The sequence below is a fragment of the Caloenas nicobarica genome, chromosome 2, assembly GCF_036013445.1.
Source record: "Caloenas nicobarica isolate bCalNic1 chromosome 2, bCalNic1.hap1, whole genome shotgun sequence".
NCBI lineage: Eukaryota > Metazoa > Chordata > Aves > Columbiformes > Columbidae > Caloenas > Caloenas nicobarica.
Genome location: NC_088246.1, coordinates 112,375,853 through 112,400,534, shown reverse-complemented (window position 1 = coordinate 112,400,534; position 24,682 = coordinate 112,375,853). Strand labels below are relative to the sequence as shown.

Genomic DNA, 24,682 nt, shown 5'->3' with positions numbered 1-24,682 from the left:
CTAGGCAATCTACCACCTTCTTCACACGAGTGTGTTAATGCATGGGTTAAAAATCCCTCTTCTGTTCTTCTCCTAAGCCTCTCCTGTGCAGAGACTACCAAACTGAAAGTTGACAGTATGTTGACAAAACTAACTTAACTTACACTTGTGGCCTAAGAAAGATTGGAAGTGGAGACTTCTCGAGGTAAAGGCCAAGGCAGCGATCCACCGTGTCACCTCCCTTCCTTAGTCCCCTCTCTCTCCCATGCCAGGCCTGGTAACACACTTTCTTCCTTCGCAGAAGGGGAGCTGGAGGCAGAATGGCTGCAAGATGTAGGTTTATCAACGTTGATCTCGGGAGCTGAAGAGGAGGATGGCCAAGCCCTGCTGTCCACTCTGACCCGAACTCAAGCTGCTGCTGTACAGAAGAGGTACAACACCTACACTCAGACCCTGAGGAAGAAGAACAAGCACACAGTCCGAGATGTGCGAGACATCTTTGGCACAAGTGACGCTTCTGTAAGTAGCTAATGCATCTTACCAAATGTTTTTGAGCTTAAATGTTATGTATTTTGTGAGTAGCTCATCAAAGCTTCTACCAGACAGGAACCCTTTTCTGCTGACAATGTACAGACAGCCAGTAGCAATACATGACACTAAGTCCAGACTTTTAATGCTGTATTTACTACATTTTTAGAGGAAAGGAAGAACCTAAATAAAATAAATGGTGCACAGTTTTGCAACTAACCTGTAACATAATGTTGTATCTGTTGCCAGCCTTCCTCCTGCAATCTCCTATCAAGACTAACATTTACTCCCTTATTTTTTGGAAATTGGTGAGTTACTCTTGGCAGCTATTCAAATTTTTGCTGGCTTCTGGGGACACTTGCTATTTACTCAGCAGTCTCAGCGGTGAAGTAAAACTTCTTTCATGAAGCAACTGGGGTTCAAATATGCATAAGCTATTAAACACCTGCCGGCATTATTGCAACTGGTATACTGGCAGTTACATTTCACTTATGTAGCAAATGAAAATCTATTAACTGTTCATTTGCTTCATGGCTTCAGGAATGAGCATTGCCTCTGGTGGTTTAATTCACTTTTCCCTGAGGATAGCTCTAAATGTGTCAGTTCCTATCCCTACACATTTTGATTTTGGTGAATGCAGTCAACTGTGTGAGTTTAGTCTGATGCTCAAAGCAACATGCATGACTTTACATACGTCACTCATGTTATCTTAAATGAGAGTCACCAATAAGCTCGCAAGCTCACCTTTGAAATTAATGTTAAAGTTCTTGTCACTATAAAACTCAAAAAAACTCTTTTCATAATGAAATTATTTTGTCCTTTTCTATTTGTCCTACCTTCTCCTCGAGGCTTGGCATCCTGGTTGAATTTAAAACAAAAAAAATTAGGAAACAAAATTGTAGCTGCATAGTTATATTAAAATCACAAAGACATAAGAGTTGGGGACTTGATTTATTCATCTCCACTTGAAGTACCTGGACTCCTTTGAACATCTTGCACGTATCACACAAATATATCTAGAAGCATCCAGTAGTTTCCTGTGGGCAGACTTTCTTGCATGAGAAATCATCAGGGACGTTTGCATGAACATTAATAAGCTAGTGGCACTTCTTATTAGTTTAGCATACTTCTCCCATTTCAAGTATCTGTAAACCTTAATGTGTTTAAAATTTTTTTAAATTATGATAAAGCTTAAGTTTCCTAACAAATTTCCATCAGCCAAATGAATGTTGTACCCATTCTCTCAGATGGTCACCTTATTGATCTGGTTTTGATCTGCTTATTTTTCACCTTTGTTTCTTACTTGCTAAAGGAAAGAGGAGCTCCAAACCATTGCCCTTCAAATCACTTTTTTATCTCTTCTGAAATTCAACTCACTAGTTCTGCATTGCTAAAGTCTGAAAGATAAGACTGAAAAAAGTAATTAAGACTTCTAATTCTTCTTTCCCACAAAAATACACAGTTCTGCAGGATGCTTACCTAAGTGTTAAAGACAGATGCACAAATACAACTGCAGAGCACACCTTCCCTTCCCTTCCCTTCCCTTCCCTTCCCTTCCCTTCCCTTCCCTTCCCTTCCCTTCCCTTCCCCTCTCTCCAACAAATTGCAAAACAGATTGTGTTTTTAAAAGCCTGCAAGGTCCCCAACACCCTTTGGGCACTCACACTGACCTATGTCCTATTGATTGCTTCTATCTCTGCTGCTTATTATGGGATTTAGGAAGTCCATCCTAATTATCAGCTCCTCAGGGACAAATGCATTACAGTGGGGTTGTTGTGTCCCAAGCTGAGGTTTTCATCAGCACTCCTTTCTAAGGGGGTGTCAGCTGAAGCACATCTTTGGGCGTGGCACTACAGCTGTCAGTGAATCTTTGTAATGAATCAGTTTAGGAAACTGATCTGGAATAAAAGCCACCCAGCCGAAAAAGAAGAGCAACAAAGAACAGGGAGGGGCAAACCTTTTCAGCTCAGCTGCTGAAGAGAGGCTGGTAAAAAGACTGCTTGAAATGTTGTGCAGGATTTTGCTTTCCTGTCCTGAATTTTAGTTGGGAAGGGAAGAAGTAAATGTGTTGCAAATAGCAAAACAGGTCTAATTGCTTCACATCACTCTATAATCCTCCTCATTAGTACGACAGATTTACACCCTCTTCCCAACAATCTAAGCAAGAGCCTAAAGGGATGGGTCACATGGATTACCCTCTTCTTTACCTAATGATGAGAGAGAAGGTTTTTAGCTCACCAGGGTTGCTTGAGATGAGATTTAGAGGACCACTGAAGGAGCATAAATAGTTGTCATCTGGAGAGGGGTGAGGGAGACAGATCTGCCCTAGATTCTTTGTTCTGAAACTGCTACTGCCTTGGTGGCCAACAGAGCAAAGGGCGCTTTTCCCTCATCCCACCTTGAGTTCTGTGTCCTTAGGGCAGGACTGTTCCCTCAATAGCCCAAGTGGACAGAAATGAAAGGAAATGAAGCCATATTTCTGATCTGTGGGGGCAAAATGCAGCACCTGTGGTACCTTGCCCCTTGGAGAGTAATGCCTCAGTGGAGCAGCCTCCCCCAGCTGAGATGCTTCTGCTCTGCTTCAGACAGGTCTACACACAGCAGGCTCGACTGACAGTCACACTATGGGGATTTAAATTGGATGGTTTATTAATCACAGTGGCCTGATTTTCCTTACTGCTGGTACCCCGCTGCTTCCATCAGAAGCTGTTGGCTCTGCTAGTGCTCAAAGCCTAGAAAAATCAACAGCAGAATCCTAATGGTGGGGTGGAACATTGATTTTATTATTGGAGGGAGGAAATGAAGCATTGTGCTCATTAACAGCCCAACCCTGTGTGCTGTGATCAGCTAAAACTCCTCAAGAATTTTAGGAGCATTTTACTTGAGCAATGCATGAGAAAATCATGTCCTAATTAAAGAAGGATCACTAACGAACCCAGAGCTATTTGCATGAAAAAGCATTTGTGATGACAGTGCCTGGAAATATGAATATATTCAAAGCATGGGCAACTCATATCCTGACCAGAGCTATAAATCTATCCTCCTCTGTCTTTATTTCCCTCAGCTGCAGGGCTGACAATAGAATCTGGTCCCTTTGGTGCTCCAATGATTTGGTTTTACATCTTCTACAATGAGGGTAGCTACTAAAAGACTATCTACCTCGTCTCCATCTTTTCCTTGCTTTTCTGGTTTCCTCTTCCCATTGGAAATTCCTGCATACATTGTGACAGTAAACATTTATCTGATTTTTAGTATCAAATAATGAGAACTGTCTAATTAATTACTTTCAGTCAGAAATCAGGAGATGAAAAATCTTGCCTTTGCTGGAGCCCCAGCCACATGAATAAAGCTGTCCCAGTTTAGTTAAGGACACAGTTTGACTCTTGGTCTGTCGCATTCATTAAGACATAAGTTTCCAAAGTTTTTTAATCTCTTTTTTTTTACTAAATAAACAATCTGGATCTTTAAAATTCATGTATTAACAAGGTTTTATTCACAGTATTCCCTTTTTTTGTATCATATAATCCCAAAATTAAGGAAAAAAAATAGGAAGGCTGGGAAATGAGACCAAAAATATGATGGTTTTAGCTACTCCTGATGTTGTCCGTGGTTCACAATATTCAATTGCTACAAGCTAGAGCAGCCGCATGCTCCTGCAAGCAGTGCTGGGTGCAAGGCAGAGGGTGCTGTCAGGTCCCTCCACTCAGCCACACCTGGCTGCTGCAGCTGCCTCACTATTGAGTTCACCTGTGCAACAAGGCTGAAAGGACATTTTCCTTAATAAATTTGACTCACTGTAAATCTGTTCTGAATGTTCGCGGGGTCAGACATTTTGAGCCGTGAAAGTAGATGAGCCAGTTGCTAATGTTTACCATTAATATCTCCATCTGGATCTTAAGCAGGAGAATAACTACTTTTATGGTTGATTTTCCCAAATTGCTGAGGCAAGTTAAACCATCCCCTCCACTTCCATACTCCCATCTGAAATATATCTTGCTTTATTATGTCCTAAAGCCTTTTGTGTAAATGTTACAGGATTTTATCATAAAAGCATCCTACAGTTCTCCTTTTAAAAAAAATCAGTGGTGCTTACAGATTTCTGGCAAAGGAAGTCTATGTGACTCAAATCCTGTTTGCTATCAAGTTTGCAGGCCATTGAATGGACTCTCTTAGGAGAGATTTTATTCTTGTTACATTTGACTTTGTTACCCAAATAGCTCAGAGGATAAGACTGAATAAAACACCTGCAACATTATCTCAGGCTTCCAATTGGAAGAGCTGCCTGTCTTTTAAACATCTGACACTTTTCAGCAGCCCGAATGCTGCTCCTGTGCCTTGGATACAAATGAGCATGACAAAATTTCTGCCCTGAGGCATTACTGCTTGTTGATGAACAACTGATTTAGCAATCTAAAGAGTGGCTTCACCTGGGCTGCAGGTTCAGCTGGGAAGCTGGAGGCTGCTCAATCAGGTTTGGAAGTAAGGCAGTAGCTTTGGGAAAGGGAGAGCTCCAAGGGATCTCACCAGGATGCAAAGAACAGCAGAAAAAAATACAAGGCTGGTTTGGGGCATTGTATTTATTTTCACTGAGTACTCTTCAGAGCATTTTTTAAAAATTATTTACTTTTTTGTTGTTGTTTGTTTGGTTTGGGTTTTTTTACCCAAGAACATACAGATGACCTGCTACTGCCCCGTGTACACATGTGCACTCAGATTTGTTTTATGATGAATCCCAAGACTTCCAAGAATAAGGGCAAAACTCAGCTGCCAAGAGAGGTGACAGTGCTTCAAAGTCACCCCCTGGGCTTCACAGCCCCTTCCATGTTGTGCCACACATGCTTCCCCCATTTTCATACAGTGCAGAATGATTTCTGGAGTGGAAAGAAATTAATTTGACTATAGAAAAGGTCTTTTTTCCCAAAAAAACTATTTTTGCAGTTCACTGATAAATGTTACTATACAATCTATGGCAGGGCATCTGTCCATTAATAATTTGCTAGTGTCCAGATCTTAAAAGACTGAGAACAGCCTGATTTCTGACAGGTGCTAGGGAGCAGCGGATGTCCGATGTGTCAGAGAGTCCTCAGAAAGATTTGTGGCCTAAATAATTAAAAGCAGGATGGATTACAATTTGACAAGGACTTTTCACTTACTACAATTACATACAGCAATTTACTTAGCTAATTTGGATCATTATATAGAACAGGACTCATTAGCTACAGTGAGCTGCAATATTACTGACCTCAACATGATCCAAATCTATGCGGCCTGGGGAAGATTAATTCTCAGGCTCAGCTATGAAAAATGTACTCTGGCGAACCACAACAGGTTGTTTAAACTTGGCAAAAGAGTGTAAGCTGAGAATAATATGCTGTTGCTTGAACTGTAGCAGTTTCTGTCCATAGACGTTTACCTTCACTGCAGTCTGATCATTTTTCCTTGCCTATCAGCCCACATTTGAGACAGTTCCAGTGTCACCAGTTCCTTCTAATGGTATCCAGCTTCCTGGGCAGAAGCCAGTTTGGAAATCAGTTAGCTGTGAGTATGCCAACATGTAACCAGTGTTCACTTCCTCCTTGGAAAATAAATGATAGACAGAAAGATCCTTTTGTGGTTCTGAGGTTAGTCCCTTCTTCTGTGCTGGAGCTGTGCTGCATATGTATTCAATGTCAGCTTATTGTCATGCAGGAACCAAAGTTTCCTATTCGAGACCGGTGTTGTACAGACACAGATAGCTGCCCTTGAGGCATCAGTGTATAAAAGTACTGATTGTTGCAAGGCTGGGAATGTAAAAATAACCTCTAAACAATACGGTGCAGAATTCGTCCAAAATACCTCAGCAGTGTATTTTCTTGTTGCAAATCATGACAAGAAAGATGTGTATTTCATTCACATTTCTTCTCCAGTACTGCAGAAACTGTAGTTTTAGAAAACTATCATTTTTCTGGTTCTGCCCTATTATTCTGATCTACTAATGGTGTTATTTTGGACATTCATTAAACTCTTTGCCCTGACAGTGACAGACAGTGCTAACGAAAATGATAGCTCTGTTCTACTAAGTGTCTGGATAACTGTCAGCAGCCTTCCATGAGAATGTCCATCTTTTAGCTTTTCCCATCACCATTGTCCAGGGCTTAACTAAAGGGAAATAATACCCAAGGTTCAAAATTAATCTCTTAGATGTTTACATCTGGATATAGTGCCAGAGACATTTTTCTTGCATGCAAAAACTGTTCATTTCGCTGCTGTGCTGATACCTCTGCTCCACAAGGAGTTGTACTAGAACAGAGAGGGAACCAAATTGCCAAGGACACTGTGGATGGTCTGTAGTCCCAGGTCCAAGGTGGGAAAGAAAGGTGGAATCCATCTTACAACATCTTGGCCATTAGGTAACATCTAAGGCCACAGTTCAGAAGCTACTTAATAGCACACTTAGTGTTTTTATCCAAGACTTACAAAACAAAGGCTGGTGAAACAAAGGGTGTTGCAAAAAATGCTTAAATCCATGTGTCTGTAAATTCAATGATTCAAAAATCATGGGGCCCACACATGTTTATATAACATGTAATGCTTTTTGATTCACTTTCTGATTTCCATGGCTTTTGAATGCACTTGGGTCATGTTAGTAAACTCTTCTCTGCAGTCCTGGGGGCTGAAATTTTACCTCACTTCCAATAAAAAATTATGATTCTGTTCCAATTGCATGAGTCTAGGAGCTGGACAGTAATGGAAAATGTAAAATTGTTCTGAGATGTGAGGGACCAGTCATGAAAGTCGGCAACACTGGAACTCACGCATATTATCACACTTTGGACTCCATGACAATAGGGTATTTCTGCACTTGATTGTACTGATTTCAAAAATTTTCCTTTGGCATCCACTAATTTCACTGAGTGACTAAATTTTAGAGTAGAACAATAACTCATTTTACAATATCTACCAGAAATTCCAGTAGACAGAGTGTTTTTCAAACTGGAAGGTTGTACATTGAGTCCTGTTTTGGTGCTACACCCCTAACTAGCAACTGTGAGAAACATATGTATGTGAGCATACAAAACATATGCACAATATCTTATGATTGTAAATAAGTCAACAGTGATGTGAGAAACTGTGTCAACAGCATTTTTCTGTCAGGAACTTTTATTTTAATTGTTCATTAGACAAGTGCCAACACAGTTTGCTGGCCTGGGTAGACAAGGATGGAGTACAAAAACCTGATAATTCCTGATAAACAGGAAGTTCCAGCCTGACAATCTTTCTCATGAAAAGCAACAAGTTAAATAATCTAAAATGAAAACAGGGATTTTATTTCTAAGAGGTTATTTCCTCCAGACAAAACAGGAACATACTGTGGTTTACACAGAAATTCCTCTTTGAAGCACTTCCTTTATTACTTTCTCAAGATTTTTGTCATCTTGGTTCATTTTTTTAATGTCTTTGTACTAAATGCAAGCATTCATCCAGGATTCATATATAGTTTCCCTTATTTTCAGCTAATAGCTGTCTAGACTGTGGACTAGATAAAGGCAGCTCATCCATAACAGAAGAGCTCTCCTATGAGGTCTCTTTCTCAGAATCCATCACAGTCCTTCCAAAACCCCAAGAATGGCCGAAAAACCAGAGGTTCAAAAAGGAAGACTCTGCTTTGCCTGTAAGTTTATTCTTGACATATTTCCTCAATTATTTTTTTTTTAAATCCAGTAATTTCCTGATTTATATCCCCAGCATGTTGGAGTCTGTTAAGAATCATTAGGTGTCGTTTGCTGTGTGTGCTTTATGGAGACCGCCCACTGTGCCTACCTGCCACTTGTGACTGATTCCCAGAGAGGCACCAAAGCTAAACTGGATATCCAATCCTGGTTTTTACTTGTACCCATCACAGATAAATATGTGTAACTCAATCTACAACTATTGCTTCACCCACACATTTTTCACATAGAAATGAAGGCCAGTTACTGGCACTAAAACTAGCAATCATTTTCATTACTGGTCTGCTTTCCTACTTTATTCCCACACAGATTATCTGCCTTTGTTGACACATTGATTTAAAATTGCTTCACAGATGAAGGAGGAAAGCAAGCTTTGGTCCTGCAGCAGTACTGATTGTCTCCAATCAGTAATCAATGCAATTACACTATGGGAGATACTACATGAATAGTTAAAGGAAAATTTATTGTATCATCTGACCAGACATACACTGAGCAGTTGTGTCATTATGTAGAATTATTTCTTGAAGTCAAAGAAGTCAGTTCTCTATTTCCATCAGCCCTCACAACTTCCATTGCTGAAAACTGAAGCATTAGGTTTATGCTTCAGATATCACCTTTTTAGTGAAATGTATGAAATAGCTGTAAATTATTTGGAAGTATTTCCCGAATGTTGTGAAGTCCTTAGGTCCTGAATTAATCTGAAACTGCGGCTATCCAAACATTGCAATCTCCAAGAATTATCCATTTGTCCATCTCAGACACTGCCAAGGAAGAAGAACCTGAGATGCAGAAGTAAGATACCCTGCTGAAAGGAGGGATAAGACACCGAGTAGATTACAACTGGTGTGAAATCTCTGTGCTTTAGTGTGTCTGGGTTTTTTTGTGGTGGGGAAAACTCAGTGTCCTGTGGAGAGTGAGTATATCTCTGCATTCATCATGATTTTGTCAAACCAGAGGTTCATCCTTACTCCATGTAGTATCAATAGCAAACCTGGGACCCCAGCCTTAGCTACAGCACATGTACGCACACACACATGCAAATTGTTCTCTGCAACAACTCAATTTTCAGTTGATAGAGCAGGGAAACTGGTAACAAACAAACAAGGAAGAAAAGATGCCACATTGAACAGCATGGACCTGTGGATGCATAATTGATTAGTATTAGAAAAGGCTAGTATTATGCTGGTGATGAACTATTCTGCATGCAGGACATAATTTTATGTGCTCAGAAGAGTACATGAGAAATATGCCAGGTCATCACAGACAGAGACTTTCTGAATAAAGTCAACAGCCATAGCTGTCAACGTTGGCATTTCTCTTATGTCATCTGCTGCCCCTCATGGTATTTGTTTTTTCCTCCTGATGGCTCAGATTGTACTGGGCCCCAGCAAAAGAAATCATCTCTTGCTCTGTTACACAGAGTGACCAGTCACTTACACTCTGAAGGAGTGTCCCTCCATCCTCAAGATGGGCCAATAGGGCCAGACTGAAGTCTGCACAACATCATACTTTCTCCAGGGCAGGTCTGACATGTCAATGTAAAAAACTTCATGAGTGGCATATGCTGAGCTGCATAGAGAGAGATTATACAGCATAAAATAGCGTGTCCCCTGTAGCTCCCAGAAGAGCCAACTCAATGTCACGGCCCGCATAGCATTGCGTGCAATTTCCTCAATGTGGGGCCGTGATCATTGTGACTTGGTTGAAGATATTACAGACCTAAGACTCAATAATCATTTTGGGCCTATCTTAGTACACTGTATAATTCTACATAGAAACAACATGTCACACAATATCAGATGAGAACCTTAGCCAAAATGCTAGTAATCTAATTTCAGGATGGCACAACCTCCTTCACTGCTGTGTATTGTGACTTCGCTGTTTGTAAGAAAAACCACTGGAAAATTGTGACAAAAGACAGAAGACAGAGGTTAAGCCCCAAACCTTGTGTTATCACTGCATCACATCACAGTGACCCTAGGAGTCAACCAGCCACCATGAAAAATCATTCTAGTTATCTTTCGTAATCAGATTTGGAGTCTTTGTCATTTTTCTTGGGAATCATACTTTTTCTCTTTCCCCTTAGGAAATATAATCATACTGTGCGATTTTTTTTTTCTTATTTTCATGATGTTTTATTGTGCTTTGACTGCTTTTGGTCTTTTTGCACTACTGGAACCAAAACGCATAGATATTCTTCAGTATTTTATGTGTCTTCAGAAGACTATCCTCCATGTAGCTTTTGTTACATTATTAAATCTCAGCATAAGAGTAACAGTGGAATTGCTGCATTTTGGGTAGGGAAGGTTCTGGCCTAAAATGGCCCAGACAGCGTGTAAATTAGTTATTCCATCCACTGCACTCCTTCTCCCTCAGTTATGATTGACTCCTACTGAAAGACCATGTGTAGTACGATTTAGGAAGTCCTAACGTACACGATCTAGATGTGCTTTGTCTTCTCTTACTTTTGAAATCTCATGTAAGTTTAATTCTTTTTTTGTTTGTTTGTTTAGGGTTTGTTGTTGTTGTTGTTGTTGTTGTTAAACTATTTGACTGGCTTCATCTAAAAATGGGTTAAACCTATTGAGCCCAAATTTATTTATAAAAAGAGAGGACTGGGCTGAAATCTCCAAAAGCAAAACATTATTAAAGGCTGGGTTTCCACTCAGTTCCCTAAAGGGAGGGGAAGATTTGTAATGCTACTTATTTATACCTCTGACTAACAATTACTGGTTTAAATTACAATTAAATTTTTTAGAAAAATGCAATACCAAAGATCCACAGTTCTTTGAAAAGCATGTTTTTTACTATAGCTCTGTTATTATGTCTAATAATTATGTCAAAAACTGATGGGTATTTGTTCTTTTTGTCACTGGTACAAATGCTTTTGTCATGACGCAACATTCCTGGCTCTGGCCCATGACACTGCAATTTCTAAAATATGTAGACATCTTCACATGCCCTCAAATTACTAAGAATCCTTTAGTTCAAGTCTACTTGAATAAATTATTTCTTAGCTGCTGGGAGTCCTGTTTCTATGCCTAAATGCTTTTTGAGTAATAAAAAGTACCTTTAAATTGGCAGGTTGGCATTGGGACTAAGTGATTCTGCTTCTGGGCTTTTCCTCAGGTCTTTAGTTTGAACTCTTTTATAAGACCTCATAAATTAATAGAATTATGCAAAGCAAACATGGGTTCATTACACACACACAATTGATATACAACTGTATCCATGATCAAATGCATCAGCTACTTCAACAGCATTTAAAAATGTTCTGGGAGAGGCAGAAGCAGAACGAAATGTTATATCCTGCCAAAGCTGAACAAAAATTTAAGTAGCACGTATCTCATTTATCCCAGCTGGGTTACAGGCACTGAGGTTAACACCTGTGCTCCAGCACCGCTTATCAGTCAAACTGCAAAGGAACATGATGAGCAAGAAGCTAAATTTTATGTTTCAGATGGATGCAAGTGATGTCAGTATACCAGACCAATACTTAGATGTGTCATTCAGCTCTTTGGTGTTACCCATCTACCCTAATATGACTTACTATCACATACGGGCATCTCTTTCAAAACAAAAAATCACATCCTGCAATTTTTGTGCAAATAAAGAAGTGACTCATTTCTACTGTAGAAATTCGTTGTTCGAAAAAGCCGGTTTGGACTGACAGAGGTTGGAGACCTCTCTCCTGAAGACATGAAGAAGATCCGCTACCTCTCCCTGATTGAGCTGACGGCCTTCTACGACGCACTGGGAGTGGAGCTGAAGAGGAACCGCTCAGAGAGGGTGCGAGGACGAGGTACCGTGCTGGGGCATCCCCATGGTGGCCACCTGGGCGCCACTCAGCATAACTAAGAACACACTTACAAGGCTGTGTTTTCTCTCTTTCATATTTGCTATTATTATTTTTAAGAAAATGGTCTATTCGGAGTCCCTCTCACCGTACTGCTGGAGAATGATCAAAAGAAGGTTCCTGGAATAAAAGTTCCACTCATCTTCCAAAAAGTGAGTATAACTCAGCCTGCTCGGCCACTAAGATTCATATTTTCATCATTTACATTGACACTCAAACCAGACAACAGATAAAAGAAGATGTAGGCTTTACAGACTTGAAGATGTCTACAGGTTGTCTACATGTTGTGGTTTGAAAACCTTGAGAAAGGAGACAAAATTTGCTCCTTTTTTGTGTTTTATCTGTCATGGGAACCTCTTTCCATTTTTGTAATTATATTGTACTGTACTGCATACTTTGGGAAACAAATGTCTGGCTTTGTGTTTCCCTTTCTCATTAAATTAGAGAGCCATGCAAAATTGTGTTTGTGTACAGAAGTGGCAGAGATGAATTTTCTCAGGAGTTTTTATTTCACATTAATTCAAACCATAGGTATTACTTAGCTATTATTTCCAGAATGGAAGTGGTATCTTCTCACTGAAGTTCGCATAACAAGACAACATCATTTATATAAGTCATTTGATAGTACAACGACATCCAGGAATCCATCCTCTTGGAGGGAGGTACACAGACACAAGCAAACATGCACTTACACAGGTTTACATGGGCTCTAAACTACAACAAATTTCCCTGTAAATACTGGCAAAAGGGGAAGTGGTGTGGAGTGTCAGGGGAAAGACTGACATGACTTGAATATTTACACGACTTTGCAATCAGCTCCACAGCTCCCCTGTCAAGATACCATGGGAAATTAGAAGGATCCAACAGCCAGGGCAGGAAACAGAGGTGGTGGTAAAAATCCAGAGCTGTATGAATAAATGCTAGGAAATGATTTTATTATTTAACTTGTTCTGAATTATGTTAAATCAAAACATATTTATTTTTTTTATAAAGAATTAGAGTGGAAAGCCTATTCCTCTGTTCACAGAAATTTCAAAATAAAATATCCTGGGATCATTTTCTAATCTAAGTTCTCACTTCCCAGAAATGTATGTTATCTATAGACCTTTCCATTGTGCTCCTCAGGGAAAGACTTAAACATTTCTCAGAGGTTGATTTTCCCTCAAAACACCATTGTGTTTTACCCAGTGTATCTACCCTTTTATTAATAGGTTTATGTGCTAATTGTTCTATAGCAATGCCAAGTCTCGAATCAAGGACAGAGGGGCACATTGCATTATCAGTTTTCCGTACTCTGCATATTCTGTCTTTCAGGGTCAGGAATACGGAGAACAAATTAGGAAGGTTTATTTACATGAGCTGGCTTGTTTTTATTAGCAAATTACATATAAATTTATCTTTTACAAATTAGTTTCAAGAATACCTAGACTGAAAAAAGTTAATATTTTTATGTGTTTCTGAGTATTTTCCTGGGTTTTGTCGGGTTTTTTCAGTTGCTGCTCAAGCTTGAGGAAACAGGTTTAGAAACTGAAGGAATTCTACGAGTGCCTGGATCTGCCTCCAGAGTCAAGGTACATGCCTGTGCCAGTTTTCTGTCTCCTGGGCCACAGACCCTATGTAAAATAATGCAGCACACACAAATGCACACTGCACATAAATACTGATGTGGGTAGGTCAGCATTTCTGTTCCAACTAGTGAAAGGTCAGCTTGGTTCCTGGGAACCAATAAATCACAGAACATGTGGTCTATTGCTTTGCTTTTGTTAATGTTCTTTATAAAGCACAGATTTGACACAGAATGCAGTTTTTCTCTACTAAACATTGAGGGATCCTTTCAGTTTATCTCTGTCATCCAAAAATGCTGTGATCTTACCTCTGTTTTAATTTATTTCAGAAATCCAGAGATGCTAAGCAGAGTGAACTTCAGAAAAAGATCTTATTCTATGTCATTTTAATCTTTGTGTTATTTTATTTCTCATTTATCTTCTGTGATCATACAATTTCATGTTCCAAGTGAGAGAAATTTGGCCTGCATTCACTGTTTGGCAGCCTCAAGTACTGCATTTTCACAGGCTATTTGCAGGCTATGAACATAGGCTAGTTGATACCAAATAACCTGACACTGCGGTGCAGTAATGCTTGCAGTTCTTTCTCCAGACTAACCTGATTCCAGGAGCTGAAAGCCTCTGACAGAGGCAAATTAGGAAAACAAGTTTTCTTCTGGGCTTAGTAGTGTCTAACTCTGACCCAGATATTTTTTTTCCCCTAGTCTTTGTTTTGTTGTTGTTTGTTTGTTGGGAGGTGGTGTGAGTTGTTTTGTTTGTTTTAATCTGGTTTAAGCAATGTCTTACAGTGCAACCCAAACCCACTTTCTCATCCTCAAGAATGCTAGTCTTGCTTTCTGACGCAGGAAGTCTCAGCATTGTGGCAGCCACACAAAGAATAATGTTGGGGATTGCTAAACATTGATGGGCTAGAGATCATAAAAAATGACTGTACCACAAAAAGCGGCATTAGATGAAACGCACTGTTGATAGGCACCAGCGTTCCAGCTCCCTTTGACTCTGTCGATTGATAAAAGCACTCAGCATCATGCAAAGTGCCACATCTTGCAGAAGGGAGCTCCTAATTTGGCCTGTACTTTTCAGCTTCCTCATTGTTTCATATAAATACTTAAGGTATTATTTCACATAATCTCATTTTTTTCCAGCCTCTCCAGGGAGATTACACAGCAGGGCCATTCTCTACCTAATTTAATTACTTTCATATTCTTTGCACATACTGTACTGAGTCTTGTTCGCTTCTTCTTCACAACCTATATCCAGGGATCTGCTATGATATATGACTTTATATGTAACTCTCCTATACTGGGTGGTAAGTTAAACTGCCTATATGAAAGTTTTAAATTATTTGAGTTTTGGCTTCATTTAAGTCTGTCCAACCAGCCAACCAGCAAGAGAATATTTTTTCAAAGCTGATCCAGATTTTATCCTTCAAAGCCTTCATACATTAGTATGACATTAGGATTTGAGGGCATTCCAATTTTATTTCAGTCTTGTTTGGAGAAAGAAAAGGCATATGGAAGTGATTAAAGGTTACTCTTCTATGAAACAAAGGATAGAAGAAATATATACAAGTTTTCCTTTGTAATCTGGTTTGTACCAAAAGATCCAGTGAACCAAAAATGCATGATAGTCTATTGTAGGATCAGTCACGTTTAAAAAAAAAAATAACTGCAAAAGGTTATTTAAAAGTACCTAGGTGCATATATATATATGTATGTGGGGGGCGGTGTGAGTGTAGAAAATATATATATATTCTTGTCTGTGTGGATATATATATAAAATGTTTATGTTTCAAAAATCTTGCTTTCTATTTCTACGGATTTTTCCCAGTTCTCAGCAGAAAAATGTGGAGTATGTTTTCTCTCCCCTTGTGATTTTGATGAGGTGAGGATTTCTGTTCCACATTTCCCAGTCAGCTACCAGAAGAGAATTTAATCCAGGTGTTTGTATGGATTATGTGCAAAGGATGTGAATACAGAGGAAGCCAAGAGAGCCCAGATTACAACCAGTAAAATGTGCTAGCAAAAATTAGATTTTAACATTATATACCCAATCCTGAATGATTTTCTTTTTCCTTTTGTGCCAGCCATTTCACTTCATTATGTGTGACCATATTTGATATGTAATTTCCTTCCATTCATGTGAGGCACTGTAAACAGAATTAGTTTTTAAAGCTTTTCTGTCTGAATGGACTAAATTTTTTGCATAATATTAAAGTACATTTGACAAAAACATGATCTGAAACGTGAATATTAACTACAATTGTAATTTGTCATAAATGGTCTCACAAAAAGCATCAACAAACTTACTATGGATAAGGCAGTGTTTTGCCAGTAATAATTGTGAAAGCTGCATTATTTATGGGTATCTTTTGATTACAATAGCCTCATTCAACTTTATTAACCCAACAAATTTTTCAGGAGCTTGCATTTTCCAAACAGTGATCTGTGTTTGAAGCCAAATCCTACTAGGAACCTTACTGAATATTTCCCATTAACACACGTGTGTGAACTTTAATTAGTTACCCTCCAGAACAGACGTCTGTTATCGAGCAAGATGCCAACATCGGAGAATAAAAGCATTAAATGAGCACCCAAAATGGTATAATCAATTCTGTCTTACTTATCTCTTGTGGTTTTTTGAGGGGTTTTTTTTGCATGTATTAAGTGGAGGTTTTAGGACAGTAATGCTTTGATACTTTTATTTTCCTGTGATCAAATCTAATTATAACTATCCTAAAAGAAAATACCCTTCAAAGACAGGAAGACCTGAAATTAAAGCTACTTGCTCAAGGTCCATGGACTCAGATGCCAACAGATTGTCTAGCACGTTCACTGGAAGAAATGCCACTCCTTTGTGATTTAAGGATCCAAACCCCTGGAGAGTGTTTTAAACAAAAAGAACAGCTGTGCTAAAGATCTTGTTTAACTGAATTTTCTGTTTCTAGTTCTAGGACATTGCACAAGACTATCTTGCTTTAAAATGGTTCAAAGAGGTCACTGGCAGAAATCTAGCTAATGCAAACCGAATTTAGCCTCGGTTGCAAAATATCCCCAGGAACCTGATCTGTCAGCCTGCTCTGAACTCCACACAGCTGTGCCTAGACTGCTACCAGTTTAGGACTACTTTAATTTAACTACGGTGTAAACCTCCCTGTTGTTTGTAATGGGATTTCGGAAGTGATCTCAAACTGCCGGGTCGGAAGCCATGATTAAAGGTCAGATGTTCCTTTTATCTTTCAGAATCTCCATCAAGAACTTGAGGCAAAATTTTATGAAGACACATTTGACTGGGACCAAGTACGAAACAATGATGCAGCAGGACTGCTGAAAATGTTTATAAGAGAACTCCCAAGCCCCCTCTTCACAGTAGAATATCTGCCTGCTTTCATCACTCTAGTGGAAAGTAAGTGGAAAAGGAGTTAGTATGGACTGATCTAGATAAAATGTAATAGAAGATGTTACATGTTTTTCTCTCTCTGAAGTAGAGAGAGAAAAAGGCCCAGAGCATTGCCTAAAGATTTAAATTTTCTATGTTTTCCTTTTCAAATGGAAAAATGTCTCTGCATTTAGCTCATAGCATAGACTTGTTGTGTGAGTGGCACAACTGTTCAATGTGAGATTTGAAATCTGAGCAAATGATGGCTGAGCAATGACTTTCACATATAGACTCTGATTCACACAAATTATAGATTTCACAAATGAAAATTTCTGCAAGGTAAATTCAGGTCACTGCCCTTTAGTTGATGTTCTACTCAATCTATTTTATTTCTCTCTGGGTTTATGCTGAGGTCAAAATATTCATAAGAGATATATGTGATCACAGGAAGCTTCAGGCAGTTGGGTTTTGTTTTCAAGTGTACATACACCCTCTCGGTCTCAATACATTTTGTTCATTTATTTTCCAGGAAGAAAACAGTTGTACCTTGAAATACCTATTGATTGCAATACCTATTCATTGTACATTCAGTTGAATTAGGAGAGAGTGTAGCTATCAGGATGGCGAATTTATTAGGCAAATTGGTACACAAAACTTAGGACCTTTACATAAGGTTGCAGCCAAGTTTTCAGTGTCTCCATAAGGTAGTTTAAAAGACGCAGGAGGTGATTCCTTCCTTCCTGAAACCCTCACATACCTGAGTGTGCTCCCCGGGGGTCCCAGACTGTGTTCAGTTATGTTTGCTAAGCAGTTTGGAGGAGAAGACTGAAAAGGAGGTGTCTATGCAAAATAAAATAACTTTATTCCCTACAACAGATACACTGTACATAACTCGCACACTTTTTTTCCCAAACCTCTCTCATCCATCCTGAGTGGAGGCAAACGACAGAGTTATTCTTCCCATCTTCTCCACCCCAGCTCTTCCTGTGAGCATTGCACAGTATTTGATACTGTATATGCCAACTGCTGAAGACAAGATCGTGTTTTGTAACTGACAAGCGACTCTATATTAATCTAGAGTGCTAGATTGGGACAAATACTCAGTAACATTAGTCCAAAGAGTTTCTGTAAACAAATATCCATTTCAGTTTGAAAGTGGAGAAATACTTGATCCATATTCACAAGACATTTTGACCAGATATCAAAGCGAAACTGGCTAGTATAAAAAAATGTTGTCTCCTTGCTATTTAGGCAGAATTTTATAGAGCCTTGTCTCGCCCTGTGACAATGACCCAAGATGATGAGGAAAAACCCACTTGTTGATTTCATATTTGGAAAAAAAGGTTATGGATAATCAAAACCTAAACATACTAGTCCCAAACGGGCAGTGGTTGTTGTGTTTCTAGAACTGCTGACTTCAAGGTTTTTAGAACAAACCAATTGCAACTGGGATTTTTAAAATATTAATCATTCCTATTCTTAGAAATCTCCAAGATCAAGTTACAGCTACAAGCTTTGCATCTGTTGATCATGCTGCTGCCTGAAGCCAACAGAGACACAGCCAAAGTAAGTTCTTCATTTGCTATCATCTGCCATCTGTGGTGCTTTTGACTTTTAAATGAGAGACCTGGTTTTTTTCTAACAGTCAGTGATCAGGTGCTGCACCATAAAAGTATTCATCTGTGGTTTTTATAATTTCCTTGAAAAGATGTCCCGATTCCCTGGCTATCATTTATTTTACAAGAACCAGTTGCCAGAGGTATCCAACTGCTGGTGTCAGTAAATGGCTCCCAGGCATCATTTATTCTGGAGCATTCATTTCAAAGAGGCACATTCCTCACATAGTTTGGAAAAAGAAGGTCCTTTTTTCTGTATAACTGTATAACTGGAATTCTCCAGGATGAAGTTAAATGAGAAGCTGCCCCCTAAGCTCACCTGGTGCACTCTCAGTGCTGAAGGGCTTCCAGGGCACTGGACCAGACTGGAGGAGGTAGTTCAAAGTAAAAACCCCTGAAATGTACATCTGTAGCGTGGATGTGAGGACCTCAGCCTCTTCTTGTTTGGCCTTACAAATCCACACCTTCATCCACATACTACTTCCTGATACAGACACAATGGCTACAGGCATTTTGGGTGCTTGGGAGCTTCCAGGTGTGTCTGCAGCCTGAGACACTGGTTGCATCTTTGGACTTGTTTCCACATAAAGGAAACTTGGGTGAACAAGCTGCCTGGGAGCCCCTAGACATTCCCCTGCTCATCAGGACCCTGCAGGTCCTCCACTTCTGAAAGTCTCCCATTGGTCAGTTTAGATATAACTTTATGAGTCCAGGTGCCTTTTTTACCTGTATTTATTTATATAAGAACAAGGGACAAGAATAACAACCTTCTTTAAAGCATCAGGAGGTCTACTAGTGCTCTGTGAAGAATGGGATTCGTTTCTTCTACCAATGCCCACATCGATATAGAGCCATATGCATAAAACATGGGGTAAATGAGTAGTCTTAATTATGATTAAGCTTTTATACAAAAATAGAAGTGACCACAAAACTGAATGCATCTCTACTTGCTATTTGTAATGAGATTTTAGAAATTTCTCCAATGCATTTTCTGTTTTGTAATTCCTAGGTTTGTAAAAATGTTTTAACTGCAATGTCAGGGTACAAAGACAGTAGTTTTAATGGTATGGCATTGCAAAAGGACCCAGTTCTAACCACAGCTGCAATCCATCCTATTCAGTCACTCAAGCAAAATTCTGAATAAACTGCCCAAAAGGGAAATGAATTTCTTTTGGCTCTGCCATGCATGTGCAAAAGTGACGTCAACGAACAACCGCTGAGCACTTCTTGCTTTCATTATCCCAGCATAAATGATTGGTGGGTTGCTGTCAGAAACTCCTCACATATCACATATGGGACTTTTCAAGAGAGGCTGATCATCCTGGTGACTACAATATAAAAAGCCTTGGCCAGATACATCAAAATAGACACCTTGAAATCTATGAAGAAAGTAACTATTCCATTGCAATATCTTTGTATCTTTCCTCTGCTAGAGGATTCAGAGCCTTAGTGCAGGCACTGTAGTTGACTTACAGATTTGAGATTATGCTGTAAGTGATAGATAATTTATTAATGTGTGTTTTGATAACACTAACTGTTCCTCTGTGACTGTCTTAGGTGGTCATGCCAGCAAATATCAGAGTAATCCAAATTAGAATGCAAACAGCAAGTGCTACTCCAAAATAGCAAGTGATAGGACAAGAGGAAATGGCCTCAAGTTGCACCAGGAGAGGTTTAGATTGGATATTAGGAAAAAATTCTTCACAGAAAGGGTTGTTGGGCATTGGAACAGGCTGCTCAGGGAAGTGGTGGAGTCATCACCCCTGGAGGTGTTCAAAAGGCGTTTAGATGGGGTTCTTACGGACATGGTTCAGTGCTAGAGTTAGGGTATGGTTGAACTCGATGATCCTGAGGGTCTCTTGCAACTGAAATGATTCTATGATTCTATGAAAAAAACTGAATTTCACCTCCAAGTGCAAATATGGCAGCTTTCTAGCCAGATGCGCATTTGAGAATGATGCATTTAAGAAGTAAAATATTTTGCAAGACTCAACAAGTGTTGTTTTTCCAGGCCTTCCTTCAGTTCCTGAAGAAGGTGGTTGCTAATGAAGGGAAAAATAAAATGAATTTATGGAATGTTTCTATGATTGTTGCACCAAACCTCTTCATCTACAAAGGGAAACGTGCAAACCAACAAGAAATGCAAGCAGCCACCACCACAGCGCACATTGTGCGGCTTTTAATTCGGTACCAGGACATCCTGTGGACAGTGAGTAATGCTGGTTCCCTCCTTATGGCTCCCACACGGAGAAGTATTTAGCTAGATGCAGCAGCTCTGTAGAAATCGGAGTAAACTGATCTTCCTAGAAGAAACAGTTAGCTATTCTTTGGAAACTGTCTGGAGTCTTCTGAGATCGGGTGATGGATAACTCTGGATGGAGATTTACCTCACCTAAGACAACCATTTTAGCATGAATTGCCCTCTGGAGATACCTATACCACACCATTGATTATACAGGAGAACACACAGTAGAATGATTTAATCTCGATGCTTAGGTGAGATATCCAGACTTCAACAAAATTAAATGACTATTTAAAGTTTAGCCCATAGTCCTTGCTGGACTTTGGAAGGTTGGCATGAAGATGATGACAGTGTCAGCTTGTTTCCCTGTAAGAGAGAGAGGGTATGATGGGGATTGCAAAGACAACCTCGTAATAAAGGTCTTACAACTGCAAACATCACTAGAAAGCTTCATATTATATGAAAGATGATCTACAGTTTCACCAAAGGGATAACTGTGAGTTGTCAGAGGGAGCTACTAATCGCATGTATCTTCTGTGAATAAACAGAGCTTCTGCAACCTAAAATTTGATGCCTTTCTAAAGCCCCAACACCAGTTTTATAAGGGAAAAAAATTACTGTATATTCTCAGCTCTGGTTTCCTCCCTTCAGGTCCCATCCTTCCTGATTTCCCAGGTGAGAAAAATGAATGAGGCAGCAATGAACAACAGCAAGAGGCAGCTGATGTTTGACAAAGGAGTGAGAAAACTTCTGAGGAGAAAGACCATGGAGCGGGAAAGACCTGAAAGATCAGAGGTGTGATAAAAATATATCATTTTCAAACAGCCTCCCTCCTCTATTATCTCATAAAAGCTTCTGGGGTCAGGGAGGAAATTTTTGCAGTACAAAATAAGCTGATTTGGGAGGTATCTTGAAAGATGTGCTTACCAGTCCAACATTTTGATAACACAAAGCTCTGGAGCTTGATTGAGAAAAAGTGAGGAAGACAGAATGATTTCTAGCAGCCCAGGCTCTAAACTGTTACAAACACATACTGGTTTTGCACCTGTTTTATAAGAAAATGGTGGATTGTCCTTGACAGCAATGATCTGTAGACATTCAACAAATGCATGGCTCAATAGATACCTTCAATGTCTTCAATAGATACCTAAAAGTAACTTACATGTTAGGCGTAACATATAATTTGGGTAACAAATCATGTTATGCACAAGTGCACAACATACGCGGTCCCTACAGTAGCTTACATCTAGTATTTCTGTGTAGTAAACTACCTTTAATTACCTGGAAAGGAAGTCTTTAGGGTCTTCCATAGTGGTTCAAAAGAATGAAGATTGGTGAATTGCAAGAGGGGTAATCAAGAAACTTGTCAAGGCCTCTGTAGTTGTTGAAGAATAGTCTTGAGGAACAAAATAAAAGACAAATTGGGAAGCAGTGATATTAAGAGACTGTAAGAAATGGAGAATAAGCCACCTAATACAGACAACAGAGAAGCTGCAGAAGGGAACCTCTGGAAAAAGAAATAGAAAGAGAAATGATATATATGAATAGTGAATCCAGGCCAATGCAGCTTTTTGGAGAATTAATTTGCCAACATTGTCTGAAATATATTGGCCGTAGGACACACATTTGTGCTGTAGATGGAGACACAGATGTTTGTTTAAAATGGTGGTGCAGACTACTGTGTTGCAAAATGGTATTCACCCTGGAACAAATACAGTGAGAGCTTCTAAGGAGAGTCAATTACTGCAGTCATTGCACCTTTGGGAAGGCAAGTTCATTGATCATAGTAATCGGCTTTGCATCTAATAAGAACAAGACTAGACATGGCAGGTAGCTGAAATATGAGGGGTAAACTGGAGACAAACTCTGTTTGGATAACTGAGTTGAATTTTGAGAGCACTTAACACAATCTCCGGGTCTCAGATGTTCTAAATTACACAGGGACAGAGACTGGAGAGACTATTGTACTCTGCTCAGCTTGGTATTAACTGGATTAGAACTGGAATGCAAACCTTGCTAATTGATTTATCCACCATTAATCACGGAAGAGTGCATAAACTTCAGAGATGATCGTTTGAACCCTACACAGGGTCAAATTTCAAATTAACAGAAACCGTATGGCACTTCAATATTTTACTGTATCTACACTTCGATCTAGTTGAAGCTATAGGAAGCAGAAATAGGGAAGTGGATATTCATGCCTCAGGAGAATTTCGTCTTTAAAAGAAAGACCAGATATTCCTAGTCATTTTTAGATCTTTTAAAATAAGCTGTTGGTTCACTAACCAATGGTAACAGAAATAACTTCAAAAATCTCACATAATGACTTGGCTCAATATTACTGCAAGCAACTAAAATGCAAGGGTTGTACTTTATTCTGCATGTATTTATGTGATGCTTAGCAATGAGTTTGTGTCTTTGTGTCATATCTTATTATACTGTATCTATAAATTTGCATTTGTATGACTGTAAATATGTTTTTTGAATTAGAATCCAAAACAGATTTTTGCAAGCAACCTTGAAAGTGTGGCGGAACTGCTTCTAAAAGGAGCTACAGCAATATTTGCCTTATACTTACTCTATTGAATATTGATTTTAGGGAGCTGTCACTTTTCCCCCATACCTGCAGACTGACATACCTGAGGGGGTAATAAGAGTTTATGCTCCACTGCATTCAAAAGTCTCTATGGCAATTCAACTCAACAGCCAAACAAAAGCCAAAGACATCCTGGCTCGATTCCACTGTGAAAACAGGTGGGTAAATCAGAACATTTTGTTTTTCCTGAACAATAATGTCAAGCTTATTAATTAATATTGTCCCCTTTACAAAGATTCATTGTGTTACAATAATTCTTTTTCTAATCTAAAATTGCTAATTTATGGTTATGTTGGTCAAAGAAACCACTGATTTTATTATTTATATTTTACTTAATAATTGGCTCCTATATAGAATCAATCTGCCCTCTGCCACTTCTAAAAACATACGTTTTATAGACTTGCTGCATAGAGAACCCAGAGGGATTGTCTTACCTCTGCTCATAAGACGTTAGTGCTTTTATTTCTGTAAGGTAGTAATTATTAAGTTATGGGAAATGGCAAACCATATTTGAACGTCTTTTCTGCAAAGTTTTCCCACGTTACCACATAATTCTGTTCTTTAAATAAATAATAAAAAATAAACAATGTAATAGAAGGCTTAGTTAACTGTGACACAGTAATCTATCTCTGTAGCAGATTCAGTATTCTGCAGTGCTCCATTTGGTGGAAGTCTTTGCTTTTGATAATTAAGGTCATAGTGGAAAAAAAAACTTTTAGCTTAACATAGATGGTGGCTGATAAGGCAGTTCTTATAAAAGAAAGGCAAACTGAAGGGTTTTCTTCTATCCTAGCCGCGGTTCATCACAGAACACGAGAGGCCAGATCCAAAGTTTACATGAAATTGGAGGAAATATAGGTAGGTCTCATTTTTGAAAATTCAATTCTGAACGTCCTTAGCCCCTAAAACACCTCAGGGCAGTGCTGTTTTCACACAGCTGGGTCTCTCCATCCTTCCAGTCCATCTGCAGGAAAGGTGTCTGACCCAAAAGCTCTTAAAATCAAGGTAATGATTCCTTCTGACTCCAGCATGACTGGAAGGGCACCCTGCTGGAGATAGTGACCTGATCTCAGCAAGACTCCTTACAGTCTTGCCAAATTCATCTGACCTTTTGTTTACCTCTGTCACTCTCATAATTGAGCGTTTTTCCACGGTTACGAGACTCTGAGTCTTCCTCTTGCGAGCACATTCCACCTCGCTGTCAAGACTTTTC

General features: G+C 39.2%; 1 protein-coding gene across 3 annotated transcripts in view; it reads left to right on the top strand.

Annotated features, from left to right (window-relative positions):
* Positions 1-24,682, top strand: part of ARHGAP28 (Rho GTPase activating protein 28) — a 76,720-nt gene that overhangs the window by 46,540 nt on the left and 5,498 nt on the right. The window contains exons 3-14 of one of the 3 annotated variants that reach the window (XM_065629501.1): positions 281-498; positions 5,958-6,045; positions 8,001-8,158; positions 11,853-12,018; positions 12,133-12,224; positions 13,566-13,643; positions 16,880-17,042; positions 18,499-18,581; positions 20,643-20,840; positions 21,525-21,668; positions 23,473-23,627; positions 24,263-24,327. In XM_065629501.1, the coding sequence (XP_065485573.1) occupies positions 281-498; positions 5,958-6,045; positions 8,001-8,158; positions 11,853-12,018; positions 12,133-12,224; positions 13,566-13,643; positions 16,880-17,042; positions 18,499-18,581; positions 20,643-20,840; positions 21,525-21,668; positions 23,473-23,627; positions 24,263-24,327 (1,608 nt within the window). The remainder of the gene's footprint in view (positions 1-280; positions 499-5,957; positions 6,046-8,000; positions 8,159-11,852; positions 12,019-12,132; positions 12,225-13,565; positions 13,644-16,879; positions 17,043-18,498; positions 18,582-20,642; positions 20,841-21,524; positions 21,669-23,472; positions 23,628-24,262; positions 24,328-24,682) is intronic. The other 2 variants (XM_065629499.1, XM_065629500.1) reach the window with 2 other exon arrangements.